General features: G+C 42.6%; 2 protein-coding genes and 1 long non-coding RNA gene across 16 annotated transcripts in view; 1 reads left to right on the top strand and 2 right to left on the bottom strand.

Annotated features, from left to right (window-relative positions):
* Positions 1–5,065, bottom strand: part of IGSF5 (immunoglobulin superfamily member 5) — a 34,228-nt gene extending 29,163 nt beyond the window's left edge. For 2 of the 3 annotated variants that reach the window (XM_054820271.1, XM_054820277.1), the window contains exons 1-2: positions 4,867–5,059; positions 1,932–2,134 (exon numbers count right to left, since the gene is read on the bottom strand). In XM_054820271.1, the coding sequence (XP_054676246.1) occupies positions 1,932–1,989 (58 nt within the window). In that variant the 5' untranslated portion in view covers positions 1,990–2,134; positions 4,867–5,059. Of the gene's footprint in view, positions 1–1,931; positions 2,135–4,866 lie in introns of all 3 variants that reach the window. The other variant, XM_054820259.1, reaches the window with a different exon arrangement.
* An 89-nt stretch (positions 5,066–5,154) lies between these two features.
* On the top strand, positions 5,155–13,217 carry LOC129204423 (uncharacterized). Of its 2 annotated transcripts, none has more exons than XR_008576376.1 (4): positions 5,155–5,336; positions 6,021–6,167; positions 6,582–6,678; positions 10,356–13,217. It is a non-coding gene; the product is annotated as an uncharacterized LOC129204423 (long non-coding RNA). The 2 variants fall into 2 exon arrangements; XR_008576377.1 differs by having other exon boundaries at positions 6,579–6,678.
* Positions 13,218–13,874: 657 nt separating this feature from the next.
* Positions 13,875–20,806, bottom strand: part of B3GALT5 (beta-1,3-galactosyltransferase 5) — a 37,308-nt gene continuing 30,376 nt past the window's right edge. For 7 of the 11 annotated variants that reach the window (XM_054820288.1, XM_054820297.1, XM_054820375.1 and 4 more), the window contains 2 exons: positions 19,532–19,721; positions 13,875–19,097 (listed from right to left, as the gene is read on the bottom strand). In XM_054820288.1, coding sequence (XP_054676263.1) covers positions 18,144–19,097; positions 19,532–19,624 — 1,047 coding nt within the window. In that variant the 5' untranslated portion in view covers positions 19,625–19,721 and the 3' untranslated portion in view covers positions 13,875–18,143. Of the gene's footprint in view, positions 19,098–19,531; positions 19,725–20,806 lie in introns of all 11 variants that reach the window. The other 4 variants (XM_054820317.1, XM_054820355.1, XM_054820365.1 and 1 more) reach the window with 1 other exon arrangement.

Raw genomic sequence — 20,806 nt, 5'->3', positions numbered from 1 at the left:
ATCAGCCCTGTGGTCTGCAATGCCATCGCTGCCAAAGGGCATGCCGTGCCCACCCACAGGGATGCTCGAACTGGCTGTGCCATGCAGCCATCTTGGCAGCTGAACCACATCACCCAGCCTTGTGACTCCCGACATCCCAAGAGTAGCAATACTTCTTTCAAGAGCAATACTTGCCTCGCAGCAATATGTTTTTTCTCTCTGCTTTCCGGTGTGCTCCCATGGCTGCACTGCACAGTGTGGGCAATGCCTGCTACACCAGTACAGCTTGCAGGTGGGGCAATAAAGCATCCATTGCAGGTGTGTTTGACTAAAAGCATTAGCAAAGGGTAATAGAAACCTTCTAAACCATGTAGTGCTCTCCTCTGGATGCTTAGGAAGACAGTATAAGAATCAGAAAAATAAAAATTGAGGCTCCCTTGTTATAACTTCTCAGCATCCAAAATTAAGAGATCTAGGGGCTGCCTGAGCCAATGATTGCATCTGCACCTATGGATCTATCTTCCATGATATTTGTTTCTAGCTTTTCTCAGCCTATTTATAACATGCAGTGACCATGAGCTTTACTATTCAATTACGTACTGTGAGGAAAAGTACATTCTTCGGTTTGCCTTAAACCTTCTTTCTGATAGTTTTCCTGGTTGCCACTAGTTCTTTTTGTTATGAGAAATTGTGAATAACCATTTTACCATTCACCTCCATATAATTAATTATTTTATAAATCTTCATTATTTCTTCTTTTTCACATGCAGGAAAATATCCCAGTCTAATGAAGGCGTCCTCATACCTTTGATCACCTCTGTCACACTTCATACCTTTCTCAGATCTAGTGAGTCCTTTTGTAAATGGAAGTGCTAACAAAACATCCAGTATTCAAGATACAAGTTTTCTGTGGATTTATATAATGTCAGGTTTCATTATATTTCCCTTACTGAAGACATGAAGTGGTGAAATTTTCTTTCTTTTTCAGCAATTTGCTCTCTTTCCAAGATATCTATTCTTTTCTCCCACTAGACATCTTCAGTTAAGTGATGCTTTGCATTGAATGTTTTCTGCTCCTTTATTACTTGCTCACTTGGCATCGTGACATTTTCTGGCAAATCTTCCTAGTCTCTTTTTGGATTTGTCTGCCCTAAGTAATTTTGCACCACCTGCAAAGTCTGCCACCTCACAGTTTACTCCTCTTCACTAGGTTGTTTAAGAGCTTGTTGAATACCACACATCCCTGTGCAAATCCACTGGGAACACCACTCTGCTCAGAAAACTCAACATTTATTCCTGCATTGCGTTTTCTTTCACCAGTTATTAAACCATGACAATTCCTTCCTTCTCATCTCACTGCAGCTCCCTCCTTTCAGAGCCTGTTAAAACCCCAGCTGGACTATAATAAAAAAAATTAGCCTCATCTCCATTACCCAACTAGTCACTTTATATTCACATTTTCTTTAAAGCTCTGTCACCAAGATATCTTTTATCTGAATTCATTTTGAAACTCAGGCATGTGAAATGTAAAATTGTGGCAAACCTGCAAAATGAAAATTTGCACAAATTTCTGGAAGCAAAATCAGCTGCTGATATTGCACTCATGACAGATGCCTTCTCAAAAGCAGTCCCAAACAGACAAGAGAAAGATGAGAACAAGGAAGGAAGAAATACGTGGGACATCCCTGCTCACTGGAAGTGAGAGGGGGTAGCTCCCCATCTCCTCCCCACTCCATCTGCTGCTCACTCCTGCATACTGAAGCCTACTCTAAGCCATTAGATCATTTAGGCTTGAAATGCAAACTTAACCATTTCAAACACTTTAAATATTCCCTCTCTGGGACTGACTGTTCAATCTGATATCACCAATAACTGACATTTACACAGCTTTAAAATTAGTTCACATATTTTATCTGCGGTGGCTCATTTCATGGGTTATGAATGTGTCCTACCTGGTAGTGAGGCAGTTAAGATGAGAGGAAGTAAAATTAATTTCTGGAGCCTCTCCATTGGAGCATTCTCTCCTGGTCCCTAAGGCAGAAAGCCACCAGCGGTCACTGCATACTTGAGAAGAAGCTGAAGAATGGAACTTATCAAGAAACTCGGTAATCAGCTGCCGTTTTGCGTCCTGTGATAAAATGTGACTTTATGTGACCTGTATTACCAACAAAGAAAGAAGATTAAATGAGGTCAGTTTTGGAAGGAGAGAGGTATCTTTTCTCAAAACAACTGTTTCAAAAGAAGTAGAGAAGCTTTCTATCACAGAGAAACCTCCCCGTATGGACCTTTCATCTCCCACGCCCTTAGTCCCTCCTGGCTATTACAACACTACTGCTTCAGGATTGACTGTGTCGGGGAGCTCCATCCACATCATTAAAGTTAATCATGAGCAGCTGGGAAAAATAATTCTCCAAGCTTCCCGCAATCACATGCATATTGTGGGTGCAGCGTCCGTGCCACCAGCGGCATCCTGGTAGACTAATGAACCCTGTGCTCCATCACTGGCTGTCATGCAGGGCAACTGTGCAGGGCACCATCCACTCCCCTGGGGTCAGAGGGGAGCAGGCCCCCATTCGGAGGGGTTGTTACACCCCCCCAGGAAACTGATGCCTCCTGCACCAGGCAGCCTTTGGGAGAGGAAGTGGGAATTTTTTGCCGTTTTTCTGTGTGCTTTACTCCAAAACTAGGATTCCTATTCACACATTTCCAGGGACAGCCTGGTACCATCATTGCTGCAGCAGTCCCATCACGCCCTCGCCACACAGGGGCCACCCCGGATGGGAGGAATGGCTCCTGCCACCCTGGGCTCTTGATCCCACCCCACCTGGAGCAAGGATAAGAAACACCAAATCTCCCCCCAGCTCTCTGGACTGAGTGCTCAGAAAGGCTGCTAGAGCAAAGAGGGTTCCCAGGATTATTTCTTTGAACCTGAGAGTGCCTCTTACACCCCAAAATAAAACTCCACCAGCTCTCCACCATGGTCAGAGATAAGATACAGAGCTTGGGTAGGAACCATCACCTTACTTCTGCATTTTCTGCTTTTACAGTGCTTGTGATTCACTTGTGTGATATTATTCTCCTCCCCCTCAAAGTATGTGGGAGAGAGTTTGACTGCGCTGCTTGGTTTACAAACTTCTCAGCTGGGAAATTGAAGCTTGCCTTCTTGAAAGGGACACGGGCCAGAGGATATGGTTTTGTGGCCAGCCCAAATTTCTTGTCAGGAAAGTGGTTTTGATTTCAGGGCTGTTCTTTGTGGCAGTTCTGTGCAATGCATAAATATTAGTATCACCACAGAGACACCCTGAGTTTCCGATAACAAGCATATTTTTTTAACTGCCCTTTTGCTAAAACCAAAATCACACCACAGAAGTTTTGTTGCCCTTAAGCAAGCAGTTCGTTTTGCAGTTTTTTGCAAAGACCCCGTATTAATTCCCAGCAGGGCTTCTGTGAAAGCAGTGGTGGTGGGATGGCACAGCAGTGGGTGGCAGTGCCTCTCACAGGGTGCCCGTGCGGGAGGAACGCCCCACGCCCAGACCTTCCCTGCCCACTGCACCACTGCAAACAAAACCAAAACATTTTTACTGTCTTTCCAAACATCTTCAGCTGCAACATCAAGCTATACTGGAGTTCTGTTCACTGCTCAGTGCTTTAAGCAGAGGGTCATGCTGAGTTTACTGCAGCAGTTGCAACCTGACTAGCTGGCAGCTTGCTCCACGTTTTCCCATCTTGCAAGCTTTCAGTTTACCTTGCGAACTTAAGAGACAGCCCTGTCAACAAATCAACATTTTAAGCCGAACCTATGAGCCAATTTCTTCACCTGTGTGTTGGGAGGGGGGCTAGTCTGTAGGTTGGTTTGGGTTTGCCCAGTGCATTTTGAAAGGTTTTGGTTTTTTCTCACTTCCACATTTCATGTGTAAAGGAGTCCCCCAGCTGGGGTGGGAGGGTCACCATGCATGGCTTAGAGGGATTTCTCCTTGCTCTGTCACTGTGACAGCTCTCAGTACGTACACAAATCAGTCAGTAGTATTTAAGAGTTAGCATTATCTGTCATATGAAGTGAAACAACCCAAGTAAAGCACCAGGAAACAAATGCAAAAGTCAGGGCCATGAAGCTTCCTTTCCCAGGATGCTGTGATCCCAGGCAGGATGGACAGGCCTGGGGAGGACCCCGCCGTCAGGGCAGCAGCCTTCATACCTGCACTTACAAATCCAGCTGCACCAACGCAAGCTGAGCTGAGGGAAGTTTTATGGAGAAGAATAAACTTGCTAGAAACTTATGCTCAAATTCAGGCCAAAATCAGTAAATAGCTTAGGGTGAAGTAAAGCAAGAAGGGAAAGGAAAGAATCTATAACGTTTTGGTTTACTTTGTTTCAAAATGGAGATTGAAAGGGCCAGGAAATATTACCCGATCCCCAGATGAAACAGGATATTTTGGCCGATGATGAATTAAATATCTGGGGTTTGGCCTGAGCTGCTTTTCACCTTCTTCACAGGTGGGTGGGTGACTCAGATCACCAGCGCTGCCATGCAGGAGCACACACTGCTCCCAAACTTGCGGCCCTGCTCAGAGCCTGCTCCCTCCCACTTCCGCACCAGAGGCAAGGGAATAATATTGATAATATCGCCCTAAAGGAGCTGCAGCCAGATCTGGGCCAGCACAGAGTGGGGCTCGGATGCTTTGGGCACCCCATGATGCAGGGGACACCCACCCTGAAGGTGGGGAAGCACCACAGGATACAAGGGTCACAAAACAACCCTGCTTACTCCACTGCTGCCAGCCCAGGGCTGACTTCCCCACTGTGACAGGAGCAGGAGAGAGGGTTAAATTGCCTTTCAGTAGCCAGCTCCTTCTGCCGGGAAGTGAATTATGACTCCGGAGGGGTTACCTGGATCGCTTCCCTGGGCGCTGAGAGGGTGTCTCCAACCGCTTTCCTTTTGATGATGAGCCCCACTCACATGCTCCGCCGGAGGAGGAGGCCGGCGGCGTTCAAAGCGAGGAACCCCGGATGAGCCCTTGCCTCCTCACACCCAGGAAACCTCCCTTGGGCAGCAGGGCCGCCCACCCTGACATTGTCCCACGATATGGTGAGGTAAGGATTGCCTCTCCCCTTTCCCCTCCCCCGCCCAAATACGCCTATCGCTGTGTTAATATTTAACCGGTCCTGCAGGAAGAAGTACGGCACAGCTGATGACACACACATGTGAGAGCAAACTTTGCACCATCCCAACCCGAAAAGCTGGATGGGTGCCACCATCTGATGTCTCGGCAGAAAACGGCTGTGCCACCTTGCCAGAATGCAAGACGGGGCACAGTGGGAGGTGCAGGATTTATTTTCCCCGGTTTATAACTGCACAGGTGAGTATCGGTGCGCCGCGCCAAGGCTGGAGCTCGTCCTGCCGTTGCAGCGCTGCAGGCAACATGGCAGAGAGCAGAAACACCCACCTGTGGGCTCTGCACCAGCTGTGCCCTCACCAACAGGTGCTGTCACCCACAGCCAGGGCTGTTGGCATCCATCGGCAGCCCCTGACAGGGCAAGGGGGTGAGCCAGGGCCAGGGAACATCCAGGGGGTCCAGTCAGGAGCTGGGACTGGGGAGAGAGCAGGATACAAGGCCACAACATGGCGCCAAGGGCCCCATGCAGGGAACAGGGCCAGAAGCAGAGATGGGGCAGACTGCAGCGTCACTGGGGCAGGGGCTGACAGCCCTGAGGGGCTGATGTGGGGCCGTGGGCCATGGGCAGGGTGGGGGAGACCCAGGGCGGCTGACAAAGGAGGGTCAGGCCCGCTGGTACCCTCCAGCGCCCTGTCAAAAAGGGCCCTTACTGTGAAGTGCAACTTTATAAGCAACTGGTGAGAAAACTGAATTGGTTTTCCATCTTTTAATGGAAAATACAGTCCCCAGGTTTGGGGTTTTTTTATTATTTTCATATTCCTTTCCTTCTTTCAGTTTTTATTTTGAGGAATATTTTATGTTATGTCAGGAAAATGTTCATTGAAACGTTTCATTTAATTCTGAAATATTTTGTGTTTGTTTGCTCAGTTAAATCACACCTTTTCCTGCCACTTCAACAATTGTGTGCGTTCACCAAAGCTGCCATGCTGCCTCATGAGAGATACTCTTTCAATGGCTACAGCCTTCATCTTCCTCTGAAAGCTGAACTGCATCCTCCACATTACACCATCATTGGTCAGTGAGTTGAACTGATGTGACCCATCAGGAGATTTTTATGATGAGTCCATATGCTGAGAAGCTTAAATCATAAAGAAGGGACATATGACTTTCCTGAACTATATTTCCTACTAAGCATGGCAACAGTTCTAGCAAGTAGAAATTAATGCCACACCAACTCATAATCAAAAGGTTCAGTTCAGCAAAGGGAAATGAAACATTCTGTTTGGGGAATTTTGATCAATTTCCAAAATTAAATTTCAAAAACTTTGCTTTATTAGAAAATATCACCCCAACTTGTTAAAAAAAAAAAAGATATGAAAACTCCAGGAAAATTTTTGACCAGTTATAATTTATTCTTTTTTCTTCCTTGCTTTTCCAAACATCTCATTTTTTTAAGTCTAAAATCTCACACTCTTGTTCAACCAGCAGCTCTACTTTCATAACAGCAGTTTGATTTCCATCCAAACAAAGCTAGAGGAAGAAAAGGGAGAACATCTAATAAGTAGATTCCATCTCTGGTTCGCAGGTAAGAAAAATGCAGAAGGTTAAAATGGATTGACTGGATTTTCAGCTTGAATTAATAAAGATAACTCTTTGTAAAAATTCTTTGGAAAGGATAATAGCTGCTTTTAAAACTCTTACAAAACTATCATTTGGCATTACCGAGAAGAGATTGGCTCTGTCATCTTTGTAATTGCTCTTCAGGAAGATTTAAGCTGCTATTAGATCACCCCTTAAGCTCTTCCCTGCCCAGCTAAAGCCTTGCTCCCTTAGCATCTTCTCACCAGTGCTGTGCTCTAGACCCTTGTCTGCTTAATGTCCTGCCACTGGACCCTCTACATCCTGCTTGAACGAAGGGGCACAAAACCACACACAGATTTCTAGATGTGTTTAGTAGAGGAGGATAATAGTTTCTCTGAATTTGCTGTCAACATTTCTCTGAATGTGACCTAGTACATGGTTTGCCACATTTGCGGTGAGAGGGCATTGTTGGCATTGTTCACCCTGGTGTTCATTTCACCCAGGTCTCTTCATCATGATTTCTACCCGCTGTCACTTAGGCGGTACCACAGCAGCTTATACCTCAAGGTTGTTGCACCTGATGTGCAGAACTTTGTGCTTCTTCATGCTGGACTTCATGATGTTTCTGTTGGCCCAGTCCTCAAGCTTATCAAGGTCCCTTTGCATGTCATGTTGCTGCACCTGTGCTACAGCTGTTGTTAAAACACTAGCTAATTACAGGCTGATCAGCTATCTCTTCACCACACTGAGGTCTGTCATGGTCTGGAGATTAGCTATATCCTTAAACACATACACATACAAAGATGCATACACTGCTCTGCTGGCCCATTTCATTCCTATCCCCCCAAAGCAGAGAGGACTGTTCGAAGCCCCCAGCAGGAACTCAGTGCGTTGTGGCCTAGACCATCCACCGTGCTTACGTCCTGCTCTGGATCTGACCCCAGTGGGAGTCATCAGGAGAGCACCTGTCACCTCCACCCACACACTGGCTGGCTTTGCTTCAGCAGCTGAAATCCTCCTGGGTGAATCTGGTGCACAGTGACTGGATTCAAATGTCCTTTGTTTTCCCTGGGGCTGCTGAGGCAACCAACACATGTATTAATGTTTTATTAATTATTTCTCACTGCCCTTGTTAGTTCGTTCTGTACTTTGACTTTCCTAATGAACTGTGATATCATGATGAATACAACCATTGGCGCTGGTTAGGATGTGCGTGGGATAAGACATTAAACAACATGGTAAAATGTCCAAATCCCCAACCGCTGAGAACATCATGCACATACAAGACTATCCATGCTCATGGGTGTTCGAAAGATCAGGTCCTAAGTTTACCAGTCTGATGCAAATGGAAAATAATTTTGTGAATCATCAGCCTGCATACCAGGCAGATTCCTACCTCCCACTCCAGTTTCTCTAGACACTTCTTTCCAATTCTTCCTTTTTCTTCTGCCTGTGAGTAGGAAAATCTTTTGCCTAGGTTTTTTTTTTTCCCCTCAACCTTCCAAACTTTTTTTTGTGCACCATATAATTTCTTCTGTATGGTGTGTAGACTGCGTAAACCGCTGGAGCAACCCTCAACATTTTTTGTTTTGGAGTGTGTTAGCCTGAAACACATGTCTATACAGTTTGCTGTGCAAACCCCCACAAGAAGCTCCAAGTGAAATGGACTTTCTGAGAGTCACTTAGTGAAGCCTTTTGTCATTGTCATTGTGGCAAAAAGTGTAATTTTTTTTTTTTCTCACAAGAGAAATGGTCATGATGGAAAATGAAGAGCATTTAGACACCTTCATTTGTAAATTACTTCTAATGAGTGAGAACACAGTAGGGGAAATTGCCAGTCCCTACACTTCCATGCTGTACATTAGCTTATTTAGCTGCGTCAAAGAAAATATGATCAGAGGATGTGAGCATTAAAATAGCAGAGAAGAGGCACTTACGAATACATTAAACCTGATTTGAGGTTAGTGCTAGAAACAGGAATAAAATTCTTCATTTCCCCATGGAAACTGGTTTGAAAAGGGGTTTGAACATTACAAAGACTTTGAGAAATGGCTCCCTATTAAAAAAATAAATGTTCTTTTCTCTAGTAAAGAACAGGAGAATAGAAACATCTAGAGAAGGCTAAAGTGGGAGACAAGCTGACCTAGTGACTGAATTAGCTGTCTATCTTGACGCCTGCAAGATACTTCTCTCTAGTAGCTGATCAGGCCAAAGAGGTGCTAAGCTATAACTTTTCCAACTCTGCCTCCCTTTTTTTCCCTCTTCCTATGCTCTTACACATTTCCTCTACTGTTGGCCAAAATATTTGGTACTCTGAAAAGCACATTTCTCATTCAAAAGAGATTGTATTAGTGTCAGCTATAGAAGTCAAGTGAGATACACAGATCCCTCTCCTTCTCTCACAATCTTTAGTTTTTAAAATCTTTTCATTAATCTGTTAATATATTGAAGACTCATCACAGTTTTAAGCTTTGAGTCACATTTCTCCTTTATCAGGACCAAAATGCACTAGAGGAAAAGCTCTAGAAATAACATGGCCATGCCATTTCCTCTTTCTATTACCTATGTGGCTGTTGAGATGCATTTTTCCCCACCTTGTTTCCACTTTGTAGGGTATGAGAACTCTGGACACCCATTTCTGCTTTCAACATCAAGCACAGTGAAGACAGTGCAAGCTGGGGTCATTGGTGTCTACTACATATATATTTATGTGAAAAATCAGGATACCCAAAATGTCCCTCTGTTGCACAAACAGTAGTGTAATGTTTGTCTCTATATTTTAAATGGAACCTCAGTTTGTAAGAAATGGTTTGCTGAGCAAAAAAGAATTACGGGACAGATATATTAATTATCTGAAAGATACTTATGGTGTCCTGTGACATCCCCATTGAATAGCTGACATGATACAAAGACGAGCTGCAATCCTTATGAATACCAGCAACGATACAAAGCATGCAGGACCTGCTCCTCAGCTACTGCCAGTCAGCTAAGACACAGGCATCTAGCCTAAACTATTTATCAAGGATTTTTTCTGTAGTCGTTAATGAGAGGAAAGCACTGCTAGATGATGCATCACTTATCCTGATACGAGGGTCTACGGCAGGCAAGATATGTCACCCTTTGGTTAGGTCTGCCTCATTGTTTTGACTACAGAGTAGTCTGTAAGATTGGGTTAGACTGGACATGTTGTTTTGGGCTGCAAAAGTCAGCTGAGACAAACCCCACCAACAGAAGATGTTTCATGTTGATCTGAGGAATCCTGTTTTATCTCCTTCCTAGGAAGGCAGGTCTACTTTGTCTTGACCTAAAGATTCATGAGGTGATGCTACCATGAATTTAGGCCTGGGTAAATCCTCAAAATCCTTGTAACATGAATATAGTTCATCTGATTTTTTTTTGTTGTTGTTCAGAGTTTTTTCTTCAATGTTCTCTTGCTGGTTTTTATAAAGCCACAATATCTCTGTGAAGAATTGCTGTGGGCCCTTAAGGAGGAAAGATTTGGATATAATCTTCTTCCAGACTTTCACACGCAGGAGACTACAAGATTAAACACTTTATTTGCATGAATATCCTTGCAGTTTTTATTTGACGTTAATAAATCTGCACAACTGGAATGTAGTTCTCCAGTACTTTCCTGCCAGCACTTCTTCTGAACAGCATTCCATGTCTCCCCTTTGGCAGGTGAATTCCTCCTCTCCAGTGCTGAAATCGGTGATGAGTCGTAGCTGGTAAAATGAAAAGGTCACAATTCAAGAAACGTAGATGAAGACATTCATCATGGAGTCCAGGCAACAATAAGTTTGTCACAGAATGAAAGAAGATGCAACTTTGGTGCTGTTAGGAGGAGTATGAATCTAAGAAGGAAATGTTTAGTGCTCTCTAATACATCAGTTCCCCTGGCAACACTTTCTTTAGCTTTAGAAATGTTTTGTCTCTGGTCCAAACAGTTAGCTTAATTGCTCTGGTTATCATTCAGTTTATTCTAAGGAACTTTTCAATGTACGATAGCATGCCAAGAAAATGTAAACATCATTCTCTACACTCATTATAATCACTATTACATTTTTCATTATTGCTTAGGGTCATGATTTTAGACTCCCTCCTGAGCTTTATATGCACAGCCAGATTCTTCAAGGAGTTCAGGCAAAGTGCAAATCTATCCAGAGCCCTTTTAAAACAGGTGTGGTCGACACCTATCCGCCAATGCATGGTAAGGCCAGCTCTGGACATGTCAGTGCATAAGACCTGTCAGTGATATGCACACACTAGCACTATGCCCAGGGCTCCAAATCCCACAGGACTTCCCTGATAGTGCCAGGAAAACTACCATGGCAGTATGAAATTACACTCCTTTTCTTTCTTTCCTGATGATTTTGCAAGGTTGCCCGTTATGAGAAATGTTAATACTTACACCTCTGAAAATAGAATATTAATGAATATTCCCTAAGTGACCTGCAGTGACACTGCAATGATGAGAGAGCAGATTATCACCATAAAAGTAGGCATTATATTAAAAGAGCTATGTCTTTTTTGCATTTTCATGCAATACGCCTGTATGACTGACATCTTACTGCTCCCTTTGGGCATTCAGTTATGATCACCAAGTAGAGATGGCAGGGTTTTTTCTTAGAAATGAATGTCTCCTATGCACTGTACCTGTGATACCGAGTCTGTAACTGAGGGCTGCCCTTTTGCAGTAAGAGAACATAAGTCCCTGGCAGAAATCATTCCAGATATTCAATTTCTCTTTATATGGCAGACTAATGGAAGTGCTCATGATCACTGCTGTATTTTGGCTTTCTCTTATAGAGGAGCAGTAAACTTCATTTTGATATTCAGCCATTTCCTCTGCAACACTTATTTACAAAATAAGATTCCCTAAAAGTTGAGGGAACTGATGAGTACTGAAAATTCTCAAGAACATAGTAAAGGCTGATATGTTTATAGGGTAAAGTCTCCAGTCCCCACTTCTCCCCTAGCCCATGCAGCCAGCACTTCTTCAGCAATGTTGGAGAAAGCAGTACTGCTCAGTTACAGTGGCCTCCAGCAGCAAACCTCCTGCCACTAGAGTTACACCTGCAAGGCATGCAGGGTTTGGCCTCAGCATAAGGGGATGGGATCCCCAAAATGGGAAGCACGGAGATGTGTGACACACCCTTGCCCTCAGCACTGAACTCTGTGCCAGCACCAAGCGCTGCTATTCTGCCGCCTCCTCACCCCCAGCAGGAGCAAGCTACATTACTCACACACCCTGCAGCTCCCTCCTACTCCTGCCTCATGGCTCAGCTCACTCTTCTTTTTAATTCCCTCGTTGAACCTTTACTAGGAGAAGCACATGTAAAAGCTGCAGGTCCCTTTTTGTGCTGGAGTCAAACATTTACTTACAACTGCTGTTCCAGCAATAACAATTAAATTAAACATGAAGGGAATAGAGCTGCCTGGAAGATCTACAAGCTGGAGGTGTAAATCACACCACATAACTAATTTATGACATTCTACACCTACAGTTGTACATTGATGATTTGTAAGTGTAAGGACGGCTGTGATTTCTAAGTGCTTTTAGTGATGGAAGAATAGGAAGCTGATTACACAGATCTCTATCCCTGCACCCCAAGTCATAAATTAATTGAGGTCAGGTTAGGTCAGTAGCTGAATGCAAAGAATATTGTGTACAGTTGGAGACATTCTAAAAAGGGACTTGGATTTTTTTTCCCACAAAAATAATGCATTATTGAATTTGTGCAACACAAGGCAACAACAAGGTTATTTCTCAACCACTGAAATTGTCCAATTACATTTTTCAGTGAAAATGTACTTGAGTGAACTTTTTAGAATGATAGCCTTAAACCACTCTATTACTAGGCTTTGAAAAAAAAAAAATCTGTTTGCTCAGCCAGAACATGTGCAGATTCAAGTCTGTTTTTCAGGCTGGATCTCCTATGTACTGCATATATCTAAGTATCTAAGTCCTATGACTCAGATGCTTTCCTCTATCCAGTGTGATAATATTTGTAGATACTTTTGGAAATATATTGGTGGAATGAACTAACAAATTAAGTTCAACTGCAAACAAACAAGCAAAATACACCAGAAAGGTAAATGAGAAAGAAAGATAAAAGATAAAGATAGTAAGGGAGACCTTTTCTAGTTATGGTTTTTAGTTCATGACTGCTTGTGCTTTGCAAACACTCTGACCATCTTCAGCTATTTGACATTTCCCTTTCAAATGATGGGGAACAGCGCTGTGCTTCCAGGTCCCAAGGAGCAGGCCAGCCAGCCACAGTCAAACAGTGCTGGCTATGGCAAAACTGTTTCATGTTTTAGGGTTGTGTTATTTCATAGAATCATAGAATAGTTTGGGTTGGAAGGGATCTCAAAGATCATCTAGTTCCAACCCCCCTGCTGCGGGCAGGGACACCCTCCACCAGACCAGGTTGCCCAAAGCCTCATCCAACCTGGCCTTGAACACTTCCAGGGATGGGGCATCCACAACCTCTCTGGGCAACCTGTTCCAGTGCCTCACCACCCTCACAGTAAAGAATTTCTTTCTAACATCTAATCTAAATGGACCCTCCTTCAGCTTAAACCCATTATCCCTTGTCCTGTCACTACACTCCCTGATAAACAGTCCCTCTCCAGCTTTCCTGTAGGCCCCTTCAGGTACTGGAAGGCCACAATTAGATCTCCCTGAAGCTGCCTTTCCTCCATGCTGAAAAATCCCAACACTCTCAGCCTGTCGATTTCTGGATCTTGATCTTCCGAAAGGTATTGATTGGCATTAAAATTGTCTTTTATCCTTTCTTTTGCTATGTTTTAATAATCTTGCACTTGACACTCTTGTCCTTTTGAAAAAAAATTTCTGATTTCAGATCACAGCCTGTCCATAAGATTCTATTTTAATGTGCCTTTGGCTTAAACATGTACCATGTGTAGACCATTAATGGCAAGAGTGGCTAATGTGGCAGGATTACATGCTTAATACTTGGGAAAGCACTCCCATTTTTGATCTCTCTCTTTTATGGGAATTATGTATTTGCCTTAGATGAGGAACCAAACAGTCATTTTAGGATGTACATATTAAGGCATTTTAAAGAAGGGGAGAAAATTCATTTTAACTGGAAAAAGAGCAAGCCTCCTAATTTGACTACATCCCAAAATGTTAATACATTCACAACCAAAAACATAAGCGAACACACAAAATTGTGGTAACAAAATGCTTTACTAAAATATCATACATTGAATAGTTAGCTCAACATTCTCATGTTCTATGCAAATAATGCAAACATTGTCACGCATTTTATATTAACATTATATAGTAACCCTCACAAATCCAAAAGAGCAGCATTCCTATCAGATCCATTACAGACAGTTAGCCCTTGTGTTCTGTTCAGCTTTTACATAAGGCAAATGTTTCATTACAAAAATCTACTCTATATTCTCAAAAGTGCCTAGAAGAGTTATACTTCCACAGTAATACTGAATCAGATGAGATATGTGACCAAATCAGTCATGGACATTTTTTAAAATCCTAACCTAAACTACAAATATGTCAGTTAATGAGTTAGAATTGTGAAAAATGTATTCATTTTTCTGTACTCAAATAGTGATCTTGTGTTGGAAGAAATAGAGTATGCTGAAATGCACAACTCTAACCAACTCTAGGACACTATCAGCTCTGCTGATTTTTACACTCCTTCCTACTAGATGAGAAGCACTGGAGTAATTTCTCAGAGTAACTTTCCAAAGCTATTAATAAAAAACTGGTTTAATGATCATCTGAACCAGAAGGCATAAAAATGTTAGGCTAGTGCACTACTTTTACAGATAAACTGCCCCAAAATTACCTAAAATCTTTTATTAGCCTATACAAAATTTTAAAAATAAGTATATGTACACTGCAGTATTGTGTTTACAATTCTAGCTATATTTTGGATTTTTCTGTGATGGTCTTTCATAGGAAAATACACATAATTTGGCAAAAGGCCACTGATGCCGATTGTGTTAAAAGTCATGATCTGAGGCCTACGCTGCAAAAGCTGATTTTATTTAACTGATACATATAAACTAACTAGCACAGTGGCTTTGTTTAAATAAATGAATTTGCCTTACATGCAATGAGCTACTTTTCTTAAATTACCTTTTCCAGCAGGATAACCTTTTATTTTAAGTAATTAATTATTCATTTACTATATTCTTATTCAAAGCAGCCTACTGAATGGGGAGAAGTATGAAATCAATTTCTAATTTATGTGAGCACAAAGAAAATCATATGTTGAGGAAAATAATGTGCAGCAACCTAAAGCATTCACTTGGGAAGCTAATTTGCAAAAGGGAAAGGAACAGGCTATCTGAATCCATAACATATCAACTTGTTCTCATTTGCTCCTTATCGGAGATTTAGCAGTGATAAGCCAAATGCTTCAGATAGGCAGGCCATTAGATGCTTAACAACATATATTCAGTGGGGACAAAATATTTCAAATGAAGTAATAAAGAGATAAGCATCTTGCACGAGTCACTTGAAATTACAAATAGACTCCCTGGGAATAGTATCCAGAATGGGATGGCTTCTTAAAACATGCCTGAGGACCTTTTCCCAATGGCACGGTAGCTATGAATTTAGCCCCAAAAATATAGGGGTAGCATCTGCAAATGTGATTAACAGAGAATAGCACCACCTTCCCAGCTAGTATCTATATTCAAGTAATTAAGAGCACTCCTGAACTAAAATAAAAGACAGTCAAGAAGTCTAACAGAACCTGGCCCTCAAAGGTAACTTTTTTTTATGATACAAAGCCATAAACTGCTCAGATAAGACATATTTTAATGCCACTCACAAGCAGCCATCATTCAGGGAAGCAACCCAAAATACTCTCTCCTGATGGGAGTCTTTACCCTTTGGCCATAAACTCAGCCTTGACAGAAGACCAGCAGCTACACCATGCCAGGAGCCAGGTGCCACCATGCTTCTTGGATCTCAACATCTGGTGGAGCTGAACAAGTCAACCCATTCATATGTAAACGAATAGCTATTCTGCAGAGATACAGGCTCCCTGGGACTACATGGTTGGGCTGGTCCTGCCAGCTGGGATGAGATTGGCACCAGGCACAGAGGTGGAATTGAGACCCACAAGGGACTGTGGGATTATTTCTCTGAGAATGAAAAGAGGCCAGGATGAACATTAAGCTGCACTATGCTGTCACAGCTCACAGACCTTCTGCCCCAGAAGAGGGGGAGCTAGGAGAGGCCAAGAAGCACTCCTTTATGTTCAACATTTCTTCATAAATTAAAGCAATAGTCAGCTTGCACCTTGGATGCAATAACAATGAATGGCAAAAAGACATTTCTGCAGGTTACGTGGAAAGAATAGTGATTAAAATGCCGTTGCTAGCCTTTATCAGCCTGACCCATCACACTGAAGGCAGCAGCAAAAGTAGATGTGCCACAGCAGGGCTTTGTGTCCGAGGGCAGATACATCTGCAAATTTGGGATGGGAGGCAGAAAGATGCTGTTCAACGCGGAGTTGGACTGCCCACCCCCTGGCACAGGGTACGCGCTAGGGAAAGGCAAACGCTTCCTTTATCACCCACCTGCCCACCTGGATAGCCATGTCCCTGCAAACACCTTATACACAGCTATTTTCTGAATGGGAAACTTAAAATAAAGATTATTCTTCCACCAAAGAAATAAATATTATTTCTTTCATCATGAGTTGTCAAAAATAAGTGCATAAGCTCAGGTTACTCTACATCAGAAGAAAAGAAATAATATATTATTACCACTATTAAACACTTTTCAGGATGAGGCATAGTCCTGCTGAAAGTATTTATTCTGCTCTTCAGACACAGGGAAGTAAAAAGAGACACTTGGACAGTCCTCACAAACTTCAATAAAAAGAAAAGAAACAATAAATAACCCCAAAGTAATAAAATATCTTTCCCTGTCTTTCCTCCATGCTTTTTACCACATTCAGCATATGTCTTCACCCCATCCTGGGGCAGCGCCTGGCCCTGGTTCCCCACGCTGGGCCTGACCCCCAGCTGTCATCACCAGGGCCTGGCCATTACTGGCTTGACCTCAGACCTACCTCATCACCACGATACCTCCTTATGATTGGGACACTCTTGGTTGGACCTGGCCACCTTCTGTGGGTCTGTCCTGCTCCCTTGCATGGGTGTGTGGGGCTGAGCCCTGCTGGCAGTCAGATCCCCTTGGCTCCCGGCTCATCTTCCCTAGGGAGCAGCCCTGCTTTTACTGCTCTCTGAAAAAAACATTTCACACATAGGATAGGTATTTGATACTTCTTTGCTGGTAAAACTGATCTTTTCTTTGTGTGAAAGTAAATCAAATAGGAATACTGCATAAGACATGATTTTATGAACTTCCCTCTTCCCTCCTGATAGCCCAAATATATTTTTCACAGCATCTCCTGTAAAGACTCAGTTCCTTATCTCTGAAACCTACAAACATCCTAGTGATTTCATGAGTCTTTTCTTAGAAATAAAACAAGAAATGAGTCTCCCAGTCAGAATGATTATTTGGGCACATTTTCCCACTAGGTCTTGTTTAAAAGAGAAAAATCCTCCTGTCTTCTCTGCCTTACACACCTGGTTCCTTATAGGGAAAAATGTCTAAATCAGATGTACTGTTTAGCTCACTGTAAGCGACTCTAGTTCAACCTTGGCAAACCACTTACAGTAGCTTTCAAGCAATCAAACTGAGACACAAATATAAAAGATGTCTCCGGGGTCTATTTTAATAGAAAGACCAGGACACTCTCCACTGAGCACAGATCCGGCTCTACCACATATCATTTTTGGCAGGAGGCACATATAGGGAAACAAATGCAGTAGCCTTACGCATTCACCAGGTGACCAGTGATACCTAAGATTGTCCCAGGAGCGCTGCATGGGCAAATTCTCCCATCTCTGCAAAAAACTGTGTGGACTGAAGGAGGGATCTGTGCCAGTATGCAGTTCTGCCCACACAAAGCTGGCTGCCAGGTGGGGAATGTCCTGACAGCTACAAACACCTTTACATAAATGCTTGCACAGATGGGTGCAAATGCAGTAATCTATCAAGGGGAACCAGGAAGAGGGTGCACATTTTTTGCTCTGAACAAAAGTACTTTGACTTTTAGTTTGGCACTGCAGAAATGTTCCCAGTCCTGTAGCAGCAAAATTTGGAGAGCTGGTCCATGGAAAGGGCAGGTTTGCAGGCCTGCATCTTTCAGAAAAAAAAAATAACAATTGTAACTTGTGTAGAGAAGGGATACAAAGAGGTGGGAGTAAATGGAAGAGAAAGAAGTTTGCGTGTTCTTGGGTTCTTGGGCAGAAATGCAGATTAAAATAACCATTAAAAAAGCCTTTAACATGATGGGTCTAGAGTTAATTGGGAGTTTTGCTGGAGTCGAGAGCAGCCCTGCAAATGCAGAGCATTTAAGTTTGTTAATTCGAGCAGCGAAGGTGCTAGAGCACTCCTCCGTAATTTTCTGTCACTAAGTGATACCAGTAGCTCAGCTGCTCAGACGGTTCTACTTCATGGCACATCACAATTTTCTTAAAGTGAGAAACAGAGAACCTAATCCTTTCTGGAAAAAATGTCTGCTCTGAATGAAGCTCCTCCAGTTGAATTTTTAATTTGGCAAGGCACAGTCCTATGAATACATCCTCCAGTTTCATGAATGAAACACTCTCTGAAACATTATAGATCTGACTAGCAACATCAGTGGATAAAACATATCCGGTCCCGGAACAAAATGGCGGGTAGGTCTTTCCTGGATACTCTTCTCTACTCACGTACCACTTACTCCCTCTTTTCCGTATGGGGAACTCATGCAGTTTTAAAAAGCCTGTGAAGAATCTAGTGGTCCTCTTTTTCCTTAGAAGCTCAGTGAGGTAAAAAACATTGACAAACACATCTGTGTCTGTTTTCATCACAAAGCTGGACTGGTAACAAAATCTGTGAATCCATTCAATTCCCATCATGGTCTTCAAAGTCAAATTGTAATATGTGTCTGTAAAATTCTTTTGAATAATGTCTTTGTACTTTTGGCTTTCAGCAGCAATATCAGCCTGCTGGCTGAGGTTCACAGTGCTTCCCAGGAGGAAATATGTCACCAGGCGCTTGCCAGCAACTATTCTCTCCTTCCCCCAGGTTTGCCGGATGGCCATCCTGGCGTCAATGTGATGGTACGAGGATGTCACAAGCAGGACAAGGAAAGGCGGGTTCTTACGGCAGTCTATATCTGGGAGATGTGAGAAGTTTCCTTCGATTCTCCTAAAAGTCTCTATGGGGAATATGTAATCTTGGCTGTTTTCACAGAATATACAGAATTCAGTCAAATTGTTGTAAAAAACCCAGAAGCTAATACAGCTGAGCCCTACAAGGCAAACAAACAGTCTGAATTTTCTGAAATCCATCTGAAAGAAACAAGAAGGAACAGCACATTAGAAAAAAAAAAATCTAATTTCATTTCAGTGCTGTACACTAAACTCCCTTCATAGGGATTTAAAGCCAGGTCATCTCTAATTGAAAGCTACCTATTTCAGGGGACTCACCCACACGCATTTTTCTTAGCATCATTCCCACAAGATGTTCTGCTGGCAATCAAATTCATGATCATGCTTACTTGAATCTGCCCCCCATGCCAACATATCCTCAGAAATCCACACAAGCGTGTCCACTGATACCGGGTTACCCTGGCTGATGCTTCAGACCTCCTCCCCATTTTCAGCACCTTACTAACCATGGCTTTGACCCACCAGGGCTCTCACAAGCCAGAGAGTGAAGAAGCAGCAGATATGTGCCCATGCCAGATGACAGAGAATAACAGCAATAGGGTTTTTTTAAATACCATGTTTCTCCATTTGTTTGAAAAGTGCCTGTGTCCCAGAGTCAGCAAGTGCTGGCCAACTGGCAGACCCAGACAGGTTCCTCCCATCTTCATCTTCTTTGCATCCTGTGGGGTTCTTGCACCAACCCAGAAACTGCTCCCGATCTTTTTGCTGGAGGGGCCATGAGTCACATATTTGACGTTGGGTCAGCTGCTTTGGAAAAAAACAACAGTGGGTTAGATTACTTGGATGTTTCACCTTTTGCAGAGTTTAGGTTACTCACTAGGGCATGCTGAGGTGAGAAGGGGATTGTGCATACCCCCCTCTCCTGTCTAGGTAAAAGAGAACCAAACAATAACAATAATTTTCATTCTTTCATCCTTGTAACAGATTAATGCACTGCATATCTGGTTACAAATCAAGTATAAAGTTTGAGAGATAAAAAAATTATCAAAGCAAGCCCAAAAAGGTCACAGTGCCAAAAAAAAATTACACACCTCCATAAATTAACCCGGTGAGAAGAGTATAATGTTTCCATTACTCATTCTATTAACCCACGGGCCCGCCAGCTACTGTTTTAGAGCAGTAGGATGAGAGAATTTTTACCAAGGGAAGTGCATTGCCTTTCACTTCCTCCCTTCTTAACAAAGAATTGGATTTGGCTTCCCATCTGAAAATACAGCAAACCAACTTTACAGTCCCCAGAGCTGTAGATTTCATGGAAATTTGATCTCTGCCTTCCAACCAGGAATGTTCTGTTTAGACTCCCCAAAACCACCTTAGTGCCCTCCTTTTGCTCAAATTCCCCATTCCAAGCAGTGAAAAGGTTTTGCATTGCAGGTTTAAGTACATTTTAAAGTCCAGCCAGGTGTTCCTGGGACCAAATGCAGCTCATCTTACACATAAGAATAGTCCCATTAACTTCAGTCAGTATTTTCAAAAGCATGAAACAAGTAGAACTGGAGTCCTAGTTTACTGAAATTCTTCCCACAGTGAAATGTATTTTTGCAATGATTCACTAATGAAATTTGAAAATATTTCAAAAGTTCACATTTCTTCTGCGTCTTATATTTAAATTAGCTTTATCTTTAAATAGAGTATTCCTTGGATCTGTTTTTTCTTGTATGTATAGCTCACAGTAGTCTTGTGATTAACTTAAAAATTGCTTTAATTAAATACATATGTAAAATTGTGTGAGAATATACATATGCATATATATATATATACACACACACACATATACACAAAAGAGTATATGAAAATCTGCTCTGCATCTGTTTTCATGCTCTTCAGCG

Source organism: Grus americana, chromosome 1 (assembly GCF_028858705.1).
Source record: "Grus americana isolate bGruAme1 chromosome 1, bGruAme1.mat, whole genome shotgun sequence".
Lineage (NCBI taxonomy): Eukaryota > Metazoa > Chordata > Aves > Gruiformes > Gruidae > Grus > Grus americana.
Note: the sequence above shows the minus strand (reverse complement) of the source record. Positions and strands in the feature narration are given on the sequence as shown.